We start from the raw sequence: 25,056 nt of genomic DNA, 5'->3' as shown, positions 1-25,056 counted from the left end.
GAGACTTTTTATATGGATTTGAGTGAGCAATGTTTTTTATTTATTATTATTATTATTATCTTTTATTTATATAGCGCCAACAGGTTACGCAGCACTTAATACAATACATATATTCAAGGGGATGACAAGACGAGAATTGACAGACTGAGACAAACCGATACATTCGGTGGAGACATTTAGACATTTTAATTTGGATTTTGGTCTGAAAGAGGGACTATACCCCCTAAAAATTGACACTTGGCCGTTATGGACATGGAAACACTTAGTGGTGTATTTAAGCCTAGGGGTAGGGCGGCACTAGGGGGGAAAAAGGACACGTAACCCAAGCAAATCATGGAGGTCAGACTGGTGCTGCCCATAGAATTATCAAATAAGCTGGCAGAGGATGAGAGATAGTGGGGGGCTGGGACCTTTTGGCCCGGGGGGACAGGTACAGCTGAGTGGCCCACTGCCCCCAGTAACTAACATACAAGCACACGTACATACACACTCCCTCACACATACACGTACACGAAAACATACTTTCTCCATCGTACCCCATACCCCACTGCATTCCCACCTCCGACAGTAGGCCATTCCAAGTGGCCCTGTTTGGAGAATTTTGGGAAGGCCTGTGGAGCCCCATCCCCCCCCCGGCCATCCCACCTATGATGAGAAGTGGTGGCGGTGGAGGGGTTGCTGTCTTTGGACCCAGAGGTCACTTTGAAGCTAAAGCGGCAATACATTTACTAAGGGGGAAGTAGTCATGTAGAATTCATTGAATATATAGAAGGCTGTTTTGGGAAAGGTTATTGTGTTGGCTTCTGTTTCATCAACCAAGATAATCGGTACAGGTTGGGCGGGTGCTTTTTTTTTTCCCGCTTGCACAATGCCTGCGCGTTTCTTTCTTAGATGTAGTTAGACCGGCGTCTAATGTAAATCTTGTAACGATGTCACCAGGCTCTTCTTCTGTTTCCTCTTACAGCGGAGTCTAAAGGTGAACAATCGGTGAATTCTTACTGCATAACCTCACCAATACACCTCATACCTGACAGCATCACGGCGGCAGAGCAGGTAAGGGGCATCTTCCCAATGTCTGTGCTCATCTTCCATTAGAGTAAAAATGTAGCTGTACCTTCCCGCAACACCCCGGGGGTAACAAGTGGCTCCCACAGGAGGGATATTTATTTTAAAGGAGGAGGAATGTTTCTTCTTTACTGAGAGTGTGGGAGATAAGTGGAACAGCCTCCCAGCAGAGGTGGTAGCGGGTAATACAATGAGGGAATTTAAAGATGCATGGGAGAGGCATACGGCTCTAAAACAAGACCAACGACTGAGTGGTTACGGCTGTGTGTGTGTATTGGACTTGAATGAGTTAATAAGTGTTTACAGGCTTAAGGCTGCATGTTTCTGCTTGTGTTATCATGTTAGAAGTCACCATAATAGAAAATATAAATTTTTTCTCGCGTTATCTGTGAGGCTGTTAGATTAGCAAAATCAGTAGGTTTTGCCAGGGTTTATTGCTGTAAATACGATAGGGGCCGGTGGTTAATAGGTCCCCATGCTTACCAACGCTGCTGTCCCGCGGCAGACAGGGTACGGCATATACTTGGGAATCCTGAGTGTTTTGCCCAGAAGCGCTACTCGATCCCTATAACACGTAGACACTAGGCTTAGTCTTCAACAAACAATTATGTGTATTCCGTTTTAAGGATTATTTGCTAATTTCCTCCTTCTCTTTTTTCCCCGTCACTCTCTCTTCCACCCATCTGCACTCTCCACTCTTTATGCTTCGACTGCTAGCATTATTTCTATAGACAAATAAAATCATCTTGTGTTTCTCTTCAGTCTGATTTCTCCTGTTACTCGTTCTGTTTGGCAGTGTCTCCGTCTCCTTTCAATTCATATTCCGCTCTTTCGATTCTTAACCATGTTTACCCGTTTCAGATTTTGTCCCCTTCTCCTGATTGCTATCATTGTTACCACATTCATTTTCCACAATCCACTCTCTTCCTTTTATTCTTCTTCTTCGTTTCCTTCACAAAAAAGACCTGTCCACCTCCTTATTGTCTCTTCCTGGCGTTCTGGCTCTTCATTTTTAGGACAGATCCTAAACCACCACGATGACGTATTTTACCTGTTTGAACCTGGCCATGCCATCTGGATGAAATTCCATCAAGAGACGGCTGAGCTGCTTCACTATCCAGTCAGAGACCTACTGCGATCCCTCTTCACCTGCGATGTCTCTCCTCTCCGCTTCTACCTCCCAAATGGTGGACAGAAGATCGAAGACCTAGGCTTTTTTTCTGAAAGTCGAGCCCTCTGTTCTTCTCCCGTTTGCTCTGCCTCTATCCCCACGGAAGGCTATGATCCCAATAGCTGTTATTACCGTTGTGGAAATGCTTCCTTGGAAAAGATGAGAGAGGCGTGCAAATCTTACAGCCATGTGGTGATGAAAACCGTGAGAATTTTAGATCTTTCCGTTCTTCTGCCTCTATTCAGGGACTCTGACTTGGACCTTCGAATTCTACACTTGGTGAGGGATCCAAGAGCGGTGGGTGCGTCAAGGAAACACTTTGGATCCGTTTTCGATATTGATGACCCAATTGTTGTTAGAGGAGATATGAAAGGGCAGAAAAATGTTACCATGGAAAAGGTCATGGCTAAGATCTGCAAAGCCCAAGTTAACATCAACAAAGTGGCACGAGCAGCTGGGATTTCCCAGCAAGGGCGCTACATGGTTATACGTCATGAGGATCTTTCACTGGAACCTTTGCAGAATGCTGAAAGAATTTACAAATTTGCTGGTCTTAGTATGACGAAAGATCTCGAGAGATGGATTTATAATGTTACCCATAACGAAAATAAAAACCGTAATGACTTTATGGCTTTCTCCCGAAAGGCCACAAAAGTAGTTCAGAAGTGGAGGACATCACTGGAATTTCCGATGGTAAAAACAATTCAGCATGACTGCCAAGAAGCAATGGAGCTGTTTGGCTATTTGCCTGTGAAGTCGAAGAAAGAGATGAAAAACCTGAATGTGGCTCTTCAAAGTCCGTTGGAGGCTGATGGAGAAGACACTGGAAAACCGCCTTTAAAACAACAGAACCACGAGTCTAGCGGAAAGGAAGTATCAAACAGAAAGGAAATCGCAAATGCTGAAAAAAGATGGGAATGGTAGCCAAAGAAAAATAGGACAATGATCTTTATGAATGATATTTATTTCTTATTGAAAAATGGAGACTTTTTTAAATTTGCTTCTACGTGCAAGAGTATTTCAAAACTCTACGTTGTAAAGATCAGCAAAATTTGTAAATATGTAATAGTGTTAACAGATTAAATTCAGCCATAAATATAAAGTATATAAAGTATAGTATTCATCTGCATTTAAAGTGAATCATACATTCTAATATATATATATATATATATATATATATATATATATATATATATATATATATATATATATACACTATATATATCAGGGGCGTCCAACATGCGGCCCGCGTAACCTCGAGGTGCGGCCCGCGTGAGATCGGCAGCCAGGATCACAAGAGCCCTGCTGCTTACTTGTGGGAGGGTCCATTCTCTGCTCCAGTCCTGCCTCCTCTGTGGGGAAAACGAGGGAGGCCGCGCCCCCTGCTGAAGTCTGTGAGCGGCATCGAGAGCTGTAGAGCAGGTAAGGGGGTGGGGTAGGTTGTGTGAATGAGTATGTCTGATTGAGGGAATGATTCTGTGAATGAATGAATTTATGTGTGTGTGATGGCATGGATGTGTAAGTGCTGGAATCTAGGCATGATGGGACTGTGATTGCTGTTAGCAATCACACTCCTGTCATGCCAATTTGGACAAAAAATACAATGCCCAGCCAACCAGTACATGCTGGAATCTGGGTATGCCTGAGATTGCTGTTAACAATCATAATATATAATTTTTTTGTACAATTTTGGTGTGTAACTTACTTTTATTAAAATGTGTGTGGGGGGTCACTTTCAGTTTCGGCTAAGTAACCCTGAATTTTTGGTTTTGGGCCAGAATTTTCATTTTAGTGCATCCCTAAAATAAATAGAACTATTTTTTTTTACTTATCCAGAATCCTGAATTTGTAGGCCCAGAAATCCCAGAAATCAGTGAGAGGAAAAGTAAAGGTTTTGTGTCATTTACTTTATTTTAATCTGCATATCTTATTAAAGGCCATATTTTCACACATTGAAAAATGAGTGCGGCCCTCGCACGTATACAATTCTGATGAAGTGGCCCACTGCAGAAAAAACTTGGACACCCCTGGTATATATTGATACCTCATAACTATATGTTGTGTATTTATTATGATTAAATGTTATTTTGTCATACTAGATTGTAAGCTCCTTTCAGCAGGACCCTCTTCGCCGTTTGTTTCTGTAAACCCAATTTGTTATGTACATTGTTTACCTGTTCTACAACACTTCGGAATAGGACAGTGCTATATAACTAAAGATGGGAACTTCTAAGGCTGGGCTGCCTGGAGCTGTCCATTTTATATGGCTTTGTGAGGGATTGGTGCCATGCGTATGGGTGGAGCTAACCCTAGACAATCTTAAGTGGGAGGGGAGTAGGAGGGGAAGTGGGCGGAGTGGTCATGGCCAAACATTATTGCTTTCCCCGGAGAAAGTGATCTGGAGGTCCAGGGAAACGGAGCTTCACCAGGAGACTCCGGGTCAAACACTGGAAGATCCCTGGTATGTAACTTAACACGGAATTTTCCAAAAGTGATTATTTCAAGCACATTTTTTATGTATGACTACAACTATCCAGTGAAGGATTCTCTAAGCAAAATAGCAAAGAGTGTGCTCTACTAGTAGAAGCTGGTACCCACCAATGGCTGCTCAAATCCAGGACACAAACTTGAAACATTTGCCTGTAAATGTCACAGATTAAATTTATAGGCAAATCAGGGGGTGTCAAAACTCAAGATTGTGCGCTAGACAGATGTCCATACCTGAGACCTCTCTGGGTTTCACCTGGAGACTCTGGGAGAAACGCAGCTTCTCCGAGTCGACACACAAATCCTCCAGGTCGCGAAAGCGGGGTCCTCACACGCCCCACTCCCCACCCATTTCCCCTTTAAATTGGGAACATCCACTGACATCATTGCGCAGTCACCCAAGGGTATGTTCCAGATAGCCGGAGCCCACAAGTTCCTGCTGTGCAATGTAGACATGTATTTGCCACCAGGGGCCCCATTGTAAATCCACTCCTGAGTACCGTATATGCTGCTGGCATTAATATTCTTGTTGTTCCACTCAGTACCCAGTGATGCCCTATCTGTGATTATAAGCACCCCTATTTCTGTATGTAGCCCTGTGAGGCCTCCTAATTGTGATGCCGATGTCTTGAGCTGAAGGGTAATGCTGGCTTGGGTGGGAGGTCCAGGGGACCACAGCTCCTCTTCCACATAAAAAGGGAGCCTAATTACCCTATTCAATGAGCTGTTAAAAGAGAGATAACTGATCTCCCCAGCTGCCCCGTTTACACTATGGAAGGCCAAGTCTGTTTGTATTTTTCCATTGTATCATGTGATAACATGCGTGTTTTGAAAACCATTGAAATGTAGAAGAAAAAATAAAAGAGGCATGTGAGCTCAAAAAAGATAATCAGTGTAGGAAAGTCAGCTATTTTTATCAGTAAGAACAATCTATGTTTGCGAAAACATGACAGGTAGATCTATGATTTGTGCCTCATGCTGAAAATCATCAGGATTCTTCCTTGTTCCTTTCTGGCCAAAAAAACCCTTTCGGTTTTCAATGAAAAGAACCCCACGCAAAACATTGTGAAAAATGTGTAAAAGAGATGCCGTGTAAATACCAAAACAACGTATTCATGACTCCATCCAGGTCTTCGTTAGACATAAAGTGGTCTTAGGCAAGCCTTGGGCCCCCCTTCCCCTATCCCAACGGTACTGGAACAGACCTCTTGGCTAACCAGTGACATATCTTGGCCCCTCAACACCTACCTCAGTGGCCACTATCTTCTATGCTAACCCCTGAGATATGATGTCATATTACGGCACCCCTAATTGTTGAGTTTAGATGTTTCAGCTGCACCCACTGCTAAAATAAAGCACATAGGGAGCCATGAGATCCAAACTGTCTCTAAAAGCAACATCAGCAGAAGCGCCGTGCATCAGGAGCTATGCACAATTCCAAACATCGGCTATGGTGATGTAAAGCCACCTCCACTGGACTGTGGAGCAGGGGAAATGTGTTCTCTGGAGCAATTAATCACGCCTCACTATTCCAGCATGACTGCGCCCCAGCTCACAAAGCAACCCCCCATAAAGACATGGATGAGTTTGGTGCGGAAGAACTTGACCGGCCGCACAAATCCCTGACCTCAACGCCACTGGAACGGAGATTGCCAGCCGGGCGTCTTGTCCAACATCAGTGTCTGACCCCACAAACGCTCTACTGGTTCAATGGGCACAAATTCCCACAGAAGCCCTTTGAAATCTTGTGGAAAGCCTTCCCAGAAGAGTGGAAGCTGCTATAGCTGCAAAGGGGGGACCAACCTAATGCCCATGGTTTCGGAATGGGATGTCCAACAAGCTCGTATAGGTGTGATGGTCAGATGTCCAAATACTTTTGGTCATTTAGTGTACATGTTTAGCAGCTGTGATGCTAATTTGATTCTTTGTCTGCTATGTTTTCTTACAATAAGAGACACATTACATACTGAGTGGCTTCCTTCATGCTGTTAACCTCTTACCTACCTAAAACACCACAATAATGGTTCCTTGTGGAAGCCAAAGTCAAAGTCCCACAATACGTGGCTTCCGACCAATCACAGCCTCAATTGAGCTTAACACCAGATGCATCCAGCCAACAATGTTTAGTTTGTAGTGACCCTACAAAGGGTTATTCTTTAACAATTAACAAATATTTTGAAATGTTTTCTTCGTTTAAGGGATCTACATAGGTTGCACATATAAACAAATAAAGTCACGTATACATAAACATTTAAATTATATTTCTAATAATTATAATGATAAAAGGGTTTGTACCGTGTTAGCCATTGAGAAAACAGGGAAAAAGTATAGTTAAAATGATACCGTTTATTGGCTGAGAGTTTAATTGCAAGCTTTCGAGACCAAGTTGCTAGGTCCCTTCCTCAGGCATTAGTGAAGCTAAAAAAAGCTAAGAATTTTCTAAATACAAAAGCACAAATTCACACGTAAACAAAAGCTTAAAATAAACACAGAGGTATTGGGGGAATTTTCTCAGCAGTAAATTAGCCAGACAAGCAGAGATCCAATATACATACCTGGGAACTTCTCGGCCCCGGCTACCCGGAGTTCCCGCTGGCGTTGGGGGTGTTCCCGCTGACGTCGATGGGCGGTCCCTGCTGACATCGGTGGGTGGTCCCTGGTGATGTCGGTGGGCGGTCCCTGGTGACATCGGTGGGTGGTCCCTGGTGATGTCGGGGGCGCTCCCGCTGACTTCGAGGGGAACCCCCCATGTAAAGGGGAAAAAGGGCGGGGAGCGGGGCGTGTCAAGACCCCGCTCCCGGGACCCGGAGGATTCGAGTCTTGACCCAGAGAACTGGAGGAGAAGCGCTCACCCGGAAATCTCCGGGTCAAGAGGATACATGCTTCTTAAATTTAGGGTTAAATATAATTTAATTATCGTATTATATTTTTCTAATATAGTGCATTTTTAATGAAATGCCAAATGGGACTAATAGGGAGATATATATATATATTTATTAGATTAAAATATGATTAATCATAACAAAATATACTTGAATTTATAGTAAAGGATTGCTCAAATAATAACATTTTAATCTATTGTCTTACTCTCCAATACTTGGGTGTTATGAATGTGTAGCTGTGATTTATATTAATTTATCTACAAAATATGTTATTTATTTACCAATCGTGCAAAACGAATAAAATAGTTTGAATAGAATCTAATGTTGTGTGATATTGGATATTTTGGCTGCTGTTCTGCATACTTAAACAAAATAGGTTATTTAAATGTATACAGGGTTAATTGAGATATGACCTACATTAACCTTGGTTTGCTATAAGACTTCCTTATAATAATAAATTTGTTAATAATAATGAATAATTATTTGCTAATACATATCGGTAAATTGGATAAACGACACATACATAGTTTTTAGTTGTCATTTGAAGATTTTTATCATTATTATTTATTGATTTATATAGCGCCGTCATATTCCTCAGTGCTGTACAACGGGATTCTGAGTATCAACAATATAAAAAAAATGTTATACGATCTGGGCTGTGTAAAATAATAAGTAAAACCTGTATGTACACCAATAATTACCCTTTGTAGATGGAAATTCTCTGGCTGGAAAAACCTGAATGTAACTCTCCAGCGACAAAAGGTAAACGAATACCCCCCCTTTTCTAGAAGCCTTGAATGTTTGCTGGGTTTGTGCGTTTTACAGGATTCTACGGTCATAAAAGCCGCAACACAGTGTGTACGAACTGCAGAAACTGTTCTTAAAGGATAAAACCCCTCTCTCTCAGCGGTGGATTCCGTACCTTTAATGCCCTCACTGCAAAGAGTCCCTTCCTTTATTGTGTATGAAATCTTCGCTCTTCCGGGGGAGTGAGGTGTCGGCAGTTGCGAGTTATATTTTGTATTATTATTTTTTTATACTTTTTTTGGGGAGAAAAATCTGAAAAAAAAGACGGTAATCTTTATTTATTTATGAAGCGCTTCAATATATCTTACGAAGTAAAAAACCCTAACTATTTAACCTTACAAACAACGCCTACAACGTATCTTCGGATATAGCATAGAATAAGTGATCGCCGCTTTAACGTATTTTTCACACTTGATGATAAGCAAGTATTTCCGTTCTTACCAAACCTCAGAATTTTATTTTATTTTAGGACGTGACCTTTACGAACTAAAAGAAATTCCATTGGCCCCAGAAAGGTGTTCTTGGAATGCATTATTCTACAGATCTCACCTGTTGTTTACTCTGGAACCTCGTAAGGAAGTTTATGCGTCATAAAACACCTTTCAGCCGTAGACTTTTTATTATAAATGTCAATATCCCAATAAATGGACTTCATTTTCCTCCCATGTCCAAAATCTACAAATATGTCTAGATGTCAAGCCTACGTTTATGAGGCCTTCAAAGTTAAACTAGATTCCGAGCCAGATTAAGAATCCGCAGCCTTGCAGGTATCGCAAGTTCAAGGCATTTTAAAGTTAGAACGTGTTTTTTTTTGGTGTTAAACTAGAGATATTTAGTTTAAAAGTTCACGTTATTAGGAGCTATTGAGATGTGTCGCCTCCGGTCCTGAAGTCCTCGCCCTTCTCTGCATTTACTTTACGGAGACTGTCCGAACCAATCAACCGCAAACAGCAACTTTTGAAGCCAATCAGTGTTAGGAAATCTAAACATGCCGGGGGTTCTTATTAGAGTCTCCCCCGGCATTCGCCAAACCAGAGCTGGAACCGAGTGGCGGGAAGTGTATCACCTGACGGGAGATGTGTTGGGCCAGACGCCTCTTCTGCCAAGGGCTAAATGCATATGGGGTAATTCTGCAGAATTTAAGGAAGTTACTAATAAAAAAATAATACGGTGGCTGGGGTGTCCTTTTAATGGGGAGGAATAATCTTGCTGTTCCTACAGGAAGTTCAGGTGGCTTCTCTCATGCTGTACGCAAACATAAGTGATCATATGTGGCCGGTCTAGAACATTACCCACATGGGGCTCAGTCTCTCTGTATGAGAGCTGAATTCAGCCCTGGCGCTTTAAGGCCAGCAGCTGCCTGATGACGTAAGTGTGACCGGCGGTTGGATACGCCGTCGGGACATATGCAGAAGGCTGGAAAGACAGATCAGATGAGTGTTTGGCTCTGTAGGACATCGTCCCCCCGGGCATTGGCTTGATGTGCCAGTCTGGGCTTGGCTGAGTTGACCTCTGGCACTGTCCGTAACTTTCCGTAACCGTGGTTACTGCCCAAGGGCTGTAATGATACCTGTGTCCATGCGATACCGAGCGTACGCTCCGGATCAACGGGCGGCCTGTTAACACACTGGGGTTTAGGAGTGGAGAGGACTCTCTTATACTGTATACAGTGCAACGTATTCACTATTCCTCTATATACACCGCTGCTGCTTTATATTTGGCTTTTATTATTCTATTGCTCTGTAAGCTTTTCACTCTACGCTCTACAATTCTCTATTGTCTTCCTCTCTTCCCCGTCATGACGTCGGAAGGTTATTGTTCACTATGTGTTTTTGTCCTCCAGGTGTCACATTTGTGTTGCCGGCGGGGTACTGAATTATTTTTACTTGAAGCTGAGGAGCAGAAAGCTCGCATGGGTATCCCTTAGCTCCTGGTTTCCACGTGTGATTTACCTGCAGTGTCTGCCATGCGGTCTTTTGTGGCCGGACTTGGGGCGCTAGATGTAACGTAAGGACGCTTTATTTAACTGGGAGGGGGTAGTAGATAAATGGAACAGAATCCCAGCAGAACTGGGCTAATACAGTGACATCATGTAAAAATGCACGGCATAGTACAAGGTTTGTACAGCAGGAAAAACCTGGCAGACTTGACGGGGCTGAATGGGTCTTATTTGCCATCAGAGTCTATGTCTTTGTGCTGCTAGGGGGCTTCAACTGACATCGGGAGCGGCGCATGTGAAAACAAAGCATTTTTACAACAAATGTTCCTTGCGTAAAGATACTCGACGTAGTTAGTGGCTCGGACATTTACGTGGTAACATAGCAAGCAGTGCTTCGACCTCCGACGGGCTTCCAGGTCACCAGGACTAACTTCACAAAGAGCTTAGGATCGCCGGCTGCAATAAATAATAGAAATAATATATATAATAAACATGTGGATTCCCCGACAACCGCAGGACGATGACGGACACGTATAAAAATCCGACGCATTCCTCGTCATTTAATGATTTCCCCGGGGAGGGGCAATGGTGCAACACATGAAGTAGAGATCTCGCAACACGTACCGAGCTCACGCCGCTGTACCGGAGGTGAGGGAATGTTTTTTTTCCTTTCAAATGTGTTTTTATACTTTAGTATATTTATATATAGATTATATTTATCTCACGCTCGTTCCGATCTCTCTGTGTAATAAATGTCTCTTTGATGTTCATCTGTCGCATGTCCCAAGTTTAATCTCATCCCTTCTCGCTCCGGCTTTTCAAAGCTTTTCTCACATTTTTCATGCATCTTGATTAATCATTTACGAAAAAACGCTGCTTTTATCACTTTTGTTACATTTTGAGCTTGATTGAGCCAGATTTGTGGTCTAGTGAGTCAGGGCACTTTGTCCTTATTGAAGCCCCCCATATTGATAATGCCCCCCCTACATACATGGCATGAGTATACATGCCCCTATAATGCTTGCCATGGCCTGTCTTTGAGCCCCCATTTGCCCAGGACCCCGGAGTGGTAGCCTTGTGGCTACAAGTTACACTTGGCCAGTACCTCATCCATTCCGCATATTTTGCCAACATTCCGTGTTTGGCTCACCCAACGGGCACTAAAAATGTATTTAATAGAATTTGGGATAAAGGGGGGCTTTGCATATAAATCTAACTCTATCCTTTCTACCCCCTCTCCCCCCCTGCCCCCTAGGGTTGCCAGGTGGCATCAAGGAAAAAACAGGACTCCTGATGTTAATCAATGTTCTTCACCGAAGACCCGAGGCTACAAGTCTGACTGACCAAAACCCGACTCCTTTTCAGTCCACAATTTGACATAGGAGCTTGCTATTCATTGCAGACCACAGAAAAGCGGACAGACCGGTACGATTGGCTCTTTAATGGATGGTTGATCAATGATTAACTCCTTGGAACTTAAAGAGTTGACAATCTCATGTTACAAGTTACAAGCCCTTCTCCTGGATCCGTGGGAAGGTTGGTGGTGATGGGCTTTGAGTCTGAGTGACAAATAAACTATGTAGCGGCTCATACTGATCATATATGTTTTTTTATTGTCAAATTAACCCAAATGCAATTTTTAAGCAATTTTAATACTATTTTCTTATTCATACACCGCAATCTTCCTTCCTGCCAATATATATAAATATATCAGAAGAATTCGTTTGAAATTCTGCGTAACGTTGTTTGTCTCGACATTAAAGTTCTTAAAACAATAGGAATTCTATTGCAAAGTAAAGTTTTTTAACCGCTTTGTGACAGAGCTTTTTCTAATTTTTTGCGTGTCTTCCATGTTTTCCTTTTTCCATGTTAAGTGAACCCACAAAAAAAATATTTTTCCCAGGACTGCTAGGACTTTCTCTTCATACCATATTTCCGTATAGTCTTTCATTTAATTTGAACATAATGTCAAAAACAGCAAAACATTTTTACAAAACCCTACATTTTTCCAATTTTACAAAGGATTTCTTCCACAAATAAGAAAAAAAAAATACCCCCTATTTATATCGAGGAACACCCCTTCAGTAAAATCTCACATTTATACTTTATTAATTATATACATTATTTTTACTTGATTTTAAACTTTTTTATTTTTTATTTATATTTCTAGTGAGAGGGGAAAGAGGTGCTTGGACACATATTTTTTCTATATTTAATTTTTATTTTAGTATTTTAAAAAAAATGTTTGGAACTGTACCCCTTATGATGTCATGGTGATATTCCTGGAGTAGTTTATTATGTTTTCATTTTATTTCTTTTTTATATTTTCTTCAACTATTTTAAATATGTTTGGACTCTTTATATAATCAATTTCCAACCAGGGTTCTTACTTAATAGTTGTTTTTTTTTTGTATTACAGCTGTTTTTTTTTACCATGGTCTTCAGACTAACCCTCAACCGTGTCCTTGTCTTATGTCTACTGACCATGAGCTTCACCTGGTTGTTCCACTTCTTAAAACAAGATGACTCTCCAAAGAAAAACGTTCACATCATCATACTGTCTTCCTGGCGTTCTGGCTCCTCGTTCCTTGGCCAAATCTTCAACCATCATCCTGATGTCTTCTACCTCTTTGAGCCACCAAGAATGGTTTGGGTCAAACTGCCCAATGAGAGGGCTGATTATCTACATTACCCAATTAGAGACCTTATACACTCTTTATTTAACTGCGATGTGTCTCCTCTTCATTACTACCTACCCCGGAACGGACGCTACATATCTGATCTTCCTTATTTTTCAGAGAGTAGGGCTCTATGTTTTCCACCGGCTTGTAAGAAAATGAAACATTATGACACTTATGACCGGCCCACCTGCTTCCAAAGATGTGGTTACGTGCCACTGGAAATGATGGCAGAAGCCTGCAAGATACACAGCCATGTGGTATTAAAGACAGTAAGGATCTTGGACATCAGGTTCCTCCTTCCGCTTTTACGAGATCCAAACCTTGACCTCAGGATTATCCATCTGGTAAGAGATCCTCGAGGAGTGGCGTTTTCAAGAAAAAACTTTAACCTTCTAAAGGAGGAAGATCTGATTGTAACAAGGAGAGGAGGGAAGGAAAAAGGGGAGAAACAAAGAAAGCCCAACGTGACCCAGGTCATGTTCAATATCTGCAAGGCCCAAGCTGACATCTTCGAGGCTGCTCAACTGGCCGGACCATTACTACAAGGGCGGTACATGGTAATAAGACATGAAGACATGGCAATCGACACCTTGTCCAGTGTTGACAAGGTCTACAGGTTTGCCGGCCTTAGTATGACCCCAGCGATAGAGACATGGCTGTTGAAAATCACAAACCAAAAAAACAAACAACAAATAAGTTTTATGAGCTTTGTTGGGGAGTCCCATAAAATTATCCAGAAGTGGAGAATGAATCTTAATCAGAAAACAGTGCTGGAGGTCCAGGATGCGTGCAAGGAGGCTATGGACGTCTTTGGGTATCAGCCCATCAAGTCTTTGAAAGAGCAGAAGGATCTAAAGTTGGATCTATTGAGGAAAGAAATAAAGAGTAGGGGGTAACAAAACAGACGATATCTGGGGACCGTGTATTATCCTGTTTCTAAATAAATTATTTCTTCATGAAAACAGAGGGACATTAGACACGTTACAGACATTCATTTTTTGCAGATTGCAGGAACCCATAATAACATTTATCGTATCACAGTTGCCCAGTTTAGAGGAGAAATGGAAGAGCAATTCAAAGAAGATGGTTTATTGCTGAAAAAGGTGGCCCTAAGCCGCAGGGCCACATGAACAAATCCGTCCCCACCAGTAACTTAATCCTTATCAGAGGACTTTAGCATTGTACCAAGTCCATTGTCTCTATCCTTAGAGGTATCAGGTGATCTCTGTCTCCATGGTAACGATTCTTTCCTGTTCTCTTACCTGCTGTTGGTGAACCTGCAGGTCTATGACATCATACCCTACACCGGGGCACTATGATAAGCAGACTGCCCCATTGGGGAGCAGAAAACATCTCCCGCTCTTCTCTATAAGCCCCAAGGGGCCGCGTAGAGGGCCGTAGTAATAACGAAATGCTGTACGTGAAACGTCACGCATCTTACCTCAATAACCTTTGCTGGTTGATATTTTGGATTGATGGGAGCGTACGATTTATTTAATAAAACATTCCTAAAATGAACGTCCAATAAAACGTATCTCACACGACATGTTTGTTAAGGAGTGAAAGTTAAGCGGATGTGTCTTTATGTGCACGATTTATTGTCTCTAACACAAAATGTATATATATATCAGTCCACAAGGTCCTCCAAAAGTAAAAGAATTATTGTATTGTTTTATATAGCGCCACCATATTCCGTAGCGCTGTACAATAGTAAGAGATTGAGCCCAAGTATTATAAGTTTTTCAAGAAGGGGTACAGATCAAACGAATTAATAATTATTCCCCAAGCCATCCTTGTTAACTATCATCATACCCAGGAGCTCTCTGGATCTGGGGTCTCCGGGTCACTTTCCATTTTCTCCGGGCTGGGGAGCGTTGCTTGGCCGTTACCCACTGCGAGTCCACCACCCATAACACACGGCCGTACCTCCACAGGTGGCTGTACCGGCCCCTCATGGAGCCACTTCCCCAGAATAGGGAGCACGTATGAGTATAACCATCTATTTATTTACATTTTCTAACTGCACGTACTATTTATATATATATATATATATATATATATATACACATACATGCTGGGTTTATTACTGTATACAGTGCTGGGGGTTATATTACTGTATACAGCGCTGGGGGTTATGCTCAAAATAATTAATACGATGGGTATAAGTGTAAGAAATAAAAGTGGTTATGATCAGGACAGCCGCTCGTGGTCAGGGTGTCTCCTGTTTCTTTGATTATTTAAAGCGTTTATGGAAGGTTGATGGGGTTCCATCCGCTAGGATTTGGTTGATTGTGAAACTCTGCCCCATTTGATTTTATCACCTAGATTTATTGGAATTCTGCTTTCAGTCGGTAAAAGACAACTATGTCGTTCTGCAGGAATGGCTCAGACATGAGGCCAACCACAGGACTGCGTGATGAGATAGTCTGACCCAGAAAAGCCGATGACGCCCTCCTCTTTGTGCAACAAATCTTAGTAAATAGGGGTTCCCAGCGCTGATGCTGGATTCGGTTGTGAGATCACCCAAGGGTGTTCGTGGGTCGTAGGTCGTACTGGGTAAAAACTTCTCATCTCTTGCCTTTATCCCTCTGCTTTCTTCTTCTGTGGTGGAAGCGCAAGGTCTGGTTCTTCAGCAATCGCACGCTGCGCATGCGGCTACCATGCTGAGCAACTCCATATGACACTACATCCCGTCACATCATCGGCAACAATCACCGCCCAACAGCGTTAGGGAGCGCTCAATTTTGGACCGCTTACAGGGATATCTGTGAAAGTACTTGGACAAGCTGCCGCATCCTTGGACTGTCCTGGGAAAATCAGGACAGTTGGCAAGTATGCACGTAGAGAGCCCACACCCTATGGGTGTCCACATTGCCAATGCTTTTTTTTGGACACGTATAACTTTCACGTTTCTGACGGCACATAGAAAGTGCTGCCCCCTGCAGTGAGTGGAGGGTATAACAGCGTCATTGGCATCCCGGTGGACTTTCTAAATGAGCTGACCCTGAGACTCTTTAAATATTAACCCTTTACTGGCCCATCATGCAACTCTTCATATGTGTTGGAGAAAAGGCTCCAATACCCATCATTATTTAAAGATACACTTAATTGAGTCGCTTTTGGGAACTCCATGCAGGACGAGCTTGGAAAGCTGGCTCTTTAACATAATATATATATATATATATATACGTTGAAAAAATTCCTTTAATCATCGACAGATCTAAACACATCAAAAGCTAGATATATTACATTATTTACCAGCGTTTAAAGTAAAAGAATACTCTGTAATTACAGTCATTGTGTCGTTATGTATAATAAACAAATTTACATAAGTGTTTGTTATGAAGCATTATTATTCAAAAACCTAGCAATTATTTGCATTCTTGCGCGTCTTTAATTATCAGATTATTGCAGTACTTTATATTGTAGGTTCTTAGCGTTTACTTGCAAAAAAAGTGTTTACCGGGGCAAAAAAAGTTACAAGCACTTTAGAAATTTAGCATTTTACGGCAGATCAGACCCGTTCGGCTCCGTCTAGTCTGCCCGCTCCTCCTGATGTAAAGACTCCGACCTTAACCAGTCCTTGGTCTCGTCTTGGATTCCCTGATCTGTATGCAAGCATTGGGGAGGTAATGAGAATTTACTTCTAAACTCAGACACAATGCCTGCAGAGCTGCACGTTATTACAAAGTTATTACATAAAAAGTTACAAAGTTATTACATAAAAAAGTTACAAAGTTATTACATAAAAAGCTATATATTTATATAGTCACTGCAGAGTGCCAGGATATGACATCATATCTCAGATCCTGAGAAACATAAGATAAAGATCTGTACCCTTCACCATGATATACACTACTGGTCATTCAGCTGTTTTCATGGAAAACAAGGACATTTCTGGTTGTAACATCATTGCAAAAAGGGTTTCTAACCATCAATTAGCCTTTTAAACAAACTTGGATCAGCGAACACAATATGCTATTGTAACATGTGAGTGATTGGAGTGATAAGGGGACCTTGGAACATGGGAGTGATAGGAGTGATAAAGGGCGTTACTCCCATAAAGATATTATATAATAAATCAGCCTCTCCAGCTTCACTAGTCATTTACAACATTAACACCGTGTGTGCTGGACGTCTAATCTATTTCATGTTAATTTAATGGACAAAAGTAATCCCAAACTTTTGGTAACGTGTGTGTGTGTGTGTGTATATATATATATATATATATATATATATATATATATATATATATATATATATATATTACACAGTATCTCATAAAAGTGAGTACACCCCTCACATTTTTGTAAATATATTATTATATATTTTCATGTGACAACACTGAAGAAATGACACTCTGCTACAACGTAAAGCAGCGAGTGTACAGCCTGTATAACAGAGTAACTTTACTGTCCCCTCAAAATAACTCAAAACACAGCCATTACAGTCTAAACCACGGCAACAAAAGTGAGTACACCCCTAAGTGGAAATGTCTAAATTGCCCAGAGTGTCAATATTTTGTGTGGCCACCATTATTTTCCAGCACTGCCTTAACCCTCTTGGAGTCCTCTTCCACTCCTCCATGACGACATCGCGGAGCTGCTGGATGTTAGAGACTTTGCGCTCCCCCACCTTCCGTTTGAGGATACCCCACAGATGCTCAATAGGGTTTAGGTCTGGAGACATGCTTGGCCCGTCCATCACCTTTACCCTCAGCTTCTTCAGCAAGGCAGTGGTTGTCTTGGAGGTGTGTTTGGGGTCGTTATGTTGGAATACTGCCCTGGGGCCCAGTCACTGAAGGAAGGGGATCATGCTCTTCTAAAATTACATGAGAAGATATAATAAAATGTTTACAAAAATGTGAGGGGTGTACTCACTTTTGGGAGATACTGTATATACTTATTTTAATTCGTAAACATTGTTGCATATCTTTATTTAGTGTACATAAGGATTTAGGAAATGTGGGAGATCTCCATAAGGGAGCCCCCTAGTGGAATAATTTAACTATTGCACTACCATTTAGTGCTGAAGTTTAAGTAATCTAATCACATACTATTCTGCCATCTACTGGTCAGTCAGAGTAATGCATCCAGAACATTCACTATGTCATTATACCGCTAAATCTTTTATAATATTCCTAATTTTCCTGATTTTAGGTCACTTAGACAGTTGGTGAACATTATACACATATATATGATAAATATGGTGTTAGGAACATACACCGATCATTCACTTGCTTTTCTATTCTATGTATTTTAGTCTTTGTTGGGCTGTTCTGGATCAATTCACCTGCTCCCAAGAAGTCATGATAATTCTGTCAAGCAGGAGTCCTTGTACAGCCCATTTCAACTGTTGGCAAGCAGCTGAGAGGTTCCCTATCCTTAGCAGCTTAACAGGGGTTGGGTTGTCAAGTAAATTGAATTTGTGAATACACATGTTTCTACTTTAAAGCCAACTCAGAATAGATTTCTTAGAGCATCAACGATAATCCCAGTTCTCAGGAAACTGAAGCTTTATAGTTACGTCAGGCTGCAGTCATTATAGGGTCAGTACTTTCAGGATAAATGCCCATATGTGTCTTCATACATCACTTAAACCTTTAAAAGTACTTTTTCCCCATGGTTTCCACACCTTGTACTTAGAAATGGCCAGAAAAGCAGTGATTACGAGGAGCAGGAGGTTTCCATAAAAAAAAATCATAATGCGAAGCAAGACCTCCAAACATAAGGGTTGGAAAGGTACTTTAAATTGCCCCGACTCTGATTAGAAGGCATGTAAATACCTTTTCAGCTGCCGGCAGCCGAAGGGTTAAATGCAATGCAATTTTTGCTGGGTGTGAGTGTAAAATTCAGTTGAGACCGAATCTAATTAAGATTGTTCTGAATCCCATTATTTCCTATAAAAAAAAAAATCCCTGTTGCGGAAATTCTCAAACTTTCAGCATAACCCCGGCCGCCGGTTTTGTAATCTGCAAGACGAGGCTTCCGAGGAGGTCAAAGGCAAAAGTTATTAAAACACTGATGGCAAAGAACTGCTCCCAAGATACAGAGCGAGCGTTTAATTGGAGACGGCGGGCTGTCCTGTAGTCGTTATCGTAAAAGAACTATTTAAGATATTTTTTCATTGACCTTCCCAAAAGCTTATTGAAAAATGAATCGCAAATCAAGGACGTTGGATCTAATCCGCCTAAAACCATGGTGGCTCCGGCCGCATTCGAGCCAACACTGGCGCTGACCGTTCAGCTGAACTTACCCCCTGCGTAGAAAATATATGGGGGCAGCCATGTCTCCTAAACCTGGCAGAACCAACATTAAAACGTTCCTCCTGCCCTGAAACGGTTAATAACAAACAAGACAGTGTTACGGGCTGGCTTCGGGCTCCTTTTCCAGAATATAAAACCATGTCTGCGTTTTATTATCTTTTAGGAAATAGCCAGCAATTTCCCGTTTCATAACCCAGCTGGACCCCCGCTTTATCAGCGAACCGCCACGTGACCCGACGCGCTTTCCAAATAACTCTGCTGCCGCGTGACGCCCCATATAGACTCTGCAAATATTCACAGGCGCTTGGAAGGGCTTCAATAGTAGCTTTTCAGCACCCAACCTTTGAACCATTGTTCAGAGTTATCATCATGTGCCAAGGTCCACAGTGTCAACTCTGAAGGGGGGGGGGGTGGGGGTGGGAATTATCATTAATGGCAGAAAAGCCATTTCCAAAATGTGAGAAAAGCCAAGCTCTGTCAAGTGGGATGGCATCCCAGATCGACATGAAAACAAGGGGGTTTCGTGAAATATAAACTTAAGAAAGAAAAAAAAAAAAAGTCCTGCTTTACATGCAGATCTGGGGAAGAGAAAAAAAAATAAAAAAATGCACTATTCCCCTCGGTATGAAAACCCAGCAGGCGTAACGGCTCACATCTAGAATAATGGGTAGAGCTTTATATCCTGGTTGGTGAAGCCTAGAAATACCTACCCAGCTCTGTTTATTTAATACCGTTCTTTAAAGTCCCCCCTCCCCCAGTTTGCAATTGTTCCATTACATTGGTCAGACAGCCCATAGCTTCACAAGTAGAAGCTGGTAGACACACCGACACACACACCGACACACACACACCCATTTACTCAAACATTGAGAAATACTTCTTTTTACCCCACATAATCCTGTCCGGTCCCTCTCCCCCAGAACGGAGTAGCACACTTTAATCCAGAAAACCCAAAGTTGAGTACCAATTAATACCCGGACAGACAAAGTTTTGTACCCAATAATACTCCCAGGGAGTTATAGTTATATAACTATATATAGTTATTCTATATTTAAGAAGTAATATCACGCCCTGGTACATACAAGCTTAATGAAAGCTCTCCAGTGTCACCCTACAAACCCCACACACACAGAATTTTACAAGAAATCTCACCGCAGCATTCTAAAAAGACTCGTACTTTCTTTAGGAATCAATGCTATCAATTATTTAACGCCTCAAGAACGGGACTCGGACACATCGTGGCTATAAAGGTCACTTTATTGAGGTGATATAGTATGGAGAAGAGCCTCAGGAAACCAAGCCTGCTCTGCTGGGAGTCGGCATTCATTCCTGAGTGTGCAATCGAGCTCGCTCTCTCTCAGGGTCTCCATACCGCTGCTATCGCACCAAATATATTCAAATGTTTTATATGAAATAAAAAATATGCATCCTTTATGCTGCTTCTGAAAGGCTTTGAACCTTCATTCCGGTACCTCTAGCTTTCCTGTGGTCCTGCATTCCATCCTAGAGGTCACGGAGTCACAGCATAGATCTCTCCTCTGCTTATTTTGCTCCCTGTAGAAATTCTATATTTCACATGGCTCCACACCACCTCTCGCCATGCTTCTTCTTCTTTACTCAACACCTTAGGTCCATGATGGGTCATACCCGGCCCATTCTTTGGGTGGAGCCAGAAAAACCCTTCTTCCTCTGTGGGTGAAAGTCACGACCCCCATGTAAGCAGTTCGAGCCACCCCAGACTTCAGGTCATCCATAACCCCAAATGACCTGGCCATGGCCTTGAAAGCGTCTCTGGTAGTGTACTCCACTCTCACCGTCCTACCTCCAGCCACTTTGCCTTGTAGCACCTCCTCTGCCCGTGCTTTGGGTGCCCCATAAACCTGCCCTAGGAACCAAGGATCATAAGCCTCTTTTAGAAGGTACGAGAGATCCATTTTGGTGAAGGCTACTCGGCCCTGGTTCAGTTTAATGAACTTCAAATGCTGGTCGAAGAACTGTCCCTGGCTAACCCCTTTCCTCCCAAATGTTCGAGTGCGGGACAACTCTGGCCTCACGCAAGCCCTACCCAGTCTCTGTTCAGGGTTCCGAACCCAATCATCCCAGAAAGCCGCTGGCCACTTTGGCTCCAGTTCCTCCCACAACTCGCGTAGTAACAGCCAGCCGAGACCTGGGAAGAAGTCGGAACGGTGAAGCAGCGAGCCGCCATCCATCTCCACAAGAGTTTCTTTCCCATTATCGTTCCAGGCCGAGGCGCACCACAAGGTGGGGTCCTTGCGGAGAAGGCCATAGGATGCTTGGAAATACTCATAGAAGTCTGGGGCCACCTCCAGATCGTCCTCCACCACAATGGCAGCCTGATGGCCCATGTTTCTAAATATCTGAAAGGAAAATAAAGAATCAGAATTGAAGAGGCGCGAGAAAGATTAAGAAACACTTTTCTGTAGCAATATTCCAGTTTTCTTTGCAGAAAGTCACCATGCGGTCTCTCACCGAGAAGCCAAAACGCTCTGCTTGCGCTGCTTACATTGAAGGAGACTGAGCCAATTTAACCCCCTAATCACCATGACTATTTCACACTATAGGACCTGGGCATTTTTATTTTTTTTTTACCCTTATTTTATTGAAGTGGGGAAACTTTGTTCTTGCCTGCTGATCACATATCAGCGGAAGTGGCACAGAAATCCCCTTAAGAATACAATTATTACTGCTGTAGCAGAGAGTGGAGAGCAAGCGCTTCACTAACTAATGGTTTGTATATACAATGAAAGTTCAGCCACCTCAAGACATCAGCTGTTCTTTTTTTGTTGACATCAGCGTTTTTTAAATTATTTACACAGCCATGTTGTTTACGCACGTCCAGGCCAAGCGATAAGGCGTTCTGTGTTAAGTGATCTGACGCACAGGAGATAAGAGCGTTGGGATGCTTGGCAGACACACCTGGCCATGCGCCCGCTGCACAGATAAAGGGCCAGTAACTGGCACAATGTACCGATCTTATCTGTGAGACGACTTCCATATCACCCCCACATAGACTTAAGACGTATTTTCATTTTTAGCACATAGTGGGGTTCATATACCAGGGCTCGACAAACCGGCACGGCTGGTCTCCACAAGGTGAGAGTAGTGTATGTGATTGTGTGTATACTATAGTATCAGAATCAGTGTGTTATATGTATACTATAATGTCATAGTTTGTGTGTACGTATACTATAGTGTCAGAGTCAGTGTGTGTGTGGTGCTAGAGCCAGTGTGTGAATGTGTAGACTGTAGTATCAGTGTGTATGTGTGTATATGTATAGTGCTAGAGCCAGTGTGTCTACTGTATTGTAGTGCCAGTTCCGAGTCCAGAGTGTATAATTGTATCTATGCATAGTGTTAGCCAATGTGTGTTTGTGTATAAGAGTTTGTTACAGTATGTCAGTATATAGGGTTAGAGTGTGTATGGTGTTAGCATGCGGGTACATGAACGTATAATGTTAGTGTAAGGTTTTAAGATCTTAGTGTGTGTCTGTATGGTGTTAGAGTGTGTAACTGTACGTTAGTGTAAGGAAATGCTCAACAAACACAGAGCGCCAGGAATAATAAATAAATAAATAATAATAAAAAAAAAACAACTGGCTCCTAGATCCAAACCAAATTTGTTGACACCCGTCATATGCTACGGAGGGAGCTTGCAGGTGAATGTACATGAGAGCTGCAGTTTAAACACAGACATTTCCTTATGCATTATGAAGGGTCAATCCATGCAAGTTATTCCTGCAAAGGGCAGTTGAGCCGGCCCCGCAAAGCGCATAGTTTAATTAACAGCATGAGTTCAAAACTTACATTATAGAGGGTGAATCACTGGGGTCAGCCCTTCATAATGCATAGCGATGACGGAGAGTAGAAACAGCAACTCCGCTACAAACTCACCTGCCGGCTCCTACTTTAATGAATAAATGCCAGCATTTCGTGAAATAAACCGAAACTTGCTGGCTGCAGGGTAATATATTCAGAATAATGGAGCTTCCAAAGAGGAGCGCGCAGATGGAGCTTCCAAAGAGGAGCGCGCAGATGGAGCTTCCAAAGAGGAGCGCGCAGATGGAGCTTCCAAAGAGGAGCGTGCAGATGGAGCTTCCAAAGAGGAGCGTGCAGATGGAGCTTCCAAAGAGGAGCGTGCAGATGCACGGTGGGTGGAGGGACAGCCTGTCACATAAGACTGCTAATCGAGGGATCTGGAAAGATTGTAACTCCTTCAATGGAACCCACATGCCACAGAAAGCATTAAATACCAAATACTTCAGTGCCAGGGGAATAGAGGACCAATCCGCATGTTAAAAAAATGTTACTTTAAAACTGGGCTAAAAAGCGTTTAAGGAACGCTATTTTAATAAGATTTTTGGTTATATCTGTATGCCAGATGTATGCATACAATGCCAGCTAGCATGCCCATAGTGAAGTGCGTTAGAACAGAAGGAAGAAGCCCCCACAGACGCTATGAATCTACAACTCCTATGATCCTCAGGTAGATAGAACATCAGCGGGATTTCCCAGATCCACACCTTGTTTAGCACACTAGCAATGCATGAACTAAATTCAGTCCATATTTCAAGCGGACTGAAAAAAACCCCGCGTTTAAATGAATTCAGATGTGCGATGACATCACTCCCGCTGGATTTTCTAGTTTGAAACCAGCTGAAGGCGCATCTGACATGACGAGACAGAAAACACGCAGAAGTGGAGCACAAGAGCCCTGCGGCAGAAGAGCTTCTGAACGGTCCACTCGCTGTCAGAACACCGTAACGGAGAAGCCTCCCTGCAGAAAGGTTTTTTTTTTATAACATAATACAAGGGAGAACTTTTGAGATTGTAATCCGCAGCCGACGTTCTTCAGAAAACAAGAGGAAGCTCATTTGCAATTACTAAGCAAATATTTGGAGGCACCGGAAACCTGTTGAACTCACAGACTTCATTATACATTATAAAGGAGTAGGACTGAACGGGCCCTGCACGATGCATGGTAAAGGTGGTGAAGATCACCTCATTGGTCTTTGCTTCCATCACGGCAGGTCCAGCTCAGCCAATCCCGCTCTAAAGACTTTCTATGCTTTTGGGACAGACCTCTGTTACCTCCGTCTCTTCCACACTGCCTTAATACCAAGACCCCCCCCAAATCTCCTTACCTGGTTAAGCGCCCATCTGTAATGACGGGCGATCTTGTAGTATCCTTGAAATTTCCGGTGTTCTGGTGGCGCTGCCACTTCCGAGAGGTCAGGTTGTTTGATGTGCACGACGGCGTCTCCGTAGGAGTCTATCACTCGTCCCGTCTCTTGGTGGCCACAGTCCTGGCTCACAACGATCGGGAACTTTTCTGCCGAGGGACGGTACTTTAACAGGGAGTCCAGGCACTTCCTCACCGACGGGCGATCGCACGCCACCACAAGTATTGGAATAACAGGAACCGGCAGAGGACCAGATCCCACAGGGGATGGGGAGGCGTGCGAGGCATTAGCGAACTGCGGGGGTGCAGCAGCGCCACGTGGACCCGGTACAGGAGGGGGTCGGAGGTTCAGTTCTCCAATGTAGTGACGGATCTGTTGAAGTAGCCCTTTCTGCTTCTCCAGCTCAGCTTCTGCTTCTTCGGTGAGCTGAATTAAATGCGAGGTGAGGTCTGAAGGATCTGGGCCTCGTGATCGGCTCATGAGGTAGAGGAGAAGGACAGCATTCCATGAGATAAAGAGGGCTGCCCCCCAGGCCGCCACGCTGGCCTTGCGCGGCAT

General features: G+C 42.8%; 3 protein-coding genes across 3 annotated transcripts; 2 read left to right on the top strand and 1 right to left on the bottom strand.

Annotated features, from left to right (window-relative positions):
- The first annotated feature begins 246 nt into the window (after positions 1-246).
- Positions 247-3,160, top strand: LOC149280365 (carbohydrate sulfotransferase 4-like). The gene is made up of 3 exons (XM_089500621.1): positions 247-286; positions 965-1,053; positions 1,862-3,160. The coding sequence occupies exons 1-3, from the start codon at positions 247-249 to the stop codon at positions 3,158-3,160; spliced, it is 1,428 nt and encodes a 475-aa protein (XP_089356747.1).
- Positions 3,161-12,836: 9,676 nt separating this feature from the next.
- On the top strand, positions 12,837-13,928 carry LOC149280364 (carbohydrate sulfotransferase 4-like). Its single transcript, XM_089500620.1, has one exon. It carries the CDS (start codon positions 12,837-12,839, stop codon positions 13,926-13,928), a length of 1,092 nt encoding a protein of 363 aa, XP_089356746.1.
- Positions 13,929-20,922: 6,994 nt separating this feature from the next.
- LOC149280363 (alpha-1,3-mannosyl-glycoprotein 2-beta-N-acetylglucosaminyltransferase-like) lies at positions 20,923-25,056 on the bottom strand. The gene is made up of 2 exons (XM_089500705.1): positions 24,460-25,056; positions 20,923-21,675 (listed from the first exon to the last, which is right to left on the bottom strand). Exons 1-2 carry the CDS (start codon positions 25,054-25,056, stop codon positions 20,923-20,925), a joined length of 1,350 nt encoding a protein of 449 aa, XP_089356831.1.

Source organism: Sceloporus occidentalis, unplaced genomic scaffold, assembly GCF_023333645.1.
Source record: "Sceloporus occidentalis isolate IW3139 unplaced genomic scaffold, rSceOcc1.0.p SCAF_157, whole genome shotgun sequence".
Lineage (NCBI taxonomy): Eukaryota > Metazoa > Chordata > Lepidosauria > Squamata > Phrynosomatidae > Sceloporus > Sceloporus occidentalis.
This window is presented reverse-complemented; position numbering and strand designations above follow the sequence as displayed.

What these genes read in the sequence shown, in the direction of transcription:
- LOC149280365 (XM_089500621.1), top strand. Translation starts at nt 247, where the DNA reads ATGGACATGGAAACACTTAGTGGTGTATTTAAGCCTAGGG. An exon ending in TGGTGTATTTAAGCCTAGGG is followed by an intron (nt 287 to 964) that starts GTAGGGCGGCAC and finishes TTCCTCTTACAG; the next exon opens with CGGAGTCTAAAGGTGAACAA. An exon ending in GCATCACGGCGGCAGAGCAG is followed by an intron (nt 1,054 to 1,861) that starts GTAAGGGGCATC and finishes TCTGTTTGGCAG; the next exon opens with TGTCTCCGTCTCCTTTCAAT.
- LOC149280363 (XM_089500705.1), bottom strand. Translation starts at nt 25,056, where the DNA reads ATGCCGCGCAAGGCCAGCGTGGCGGCCTGGGGGGCAGCCCTCTTTATC. An exon ending in ACAGATGGGCGCTTAACCAG is followed by an intron (nt 21,676 to 24,459) that starts GTAAGGAGATTT and finishes TTTTCCTTTCAG; the next exon opens with ATATTTAGAAACATGGGCCA.
- LOC149280364 (XM_089500620.1), top strand. Translation starts at nt 12,837, where the DNA reads ATGAGCTTCACCTGGTTGTTCCACTTCTTAAAACAAGATGACTCTCCA.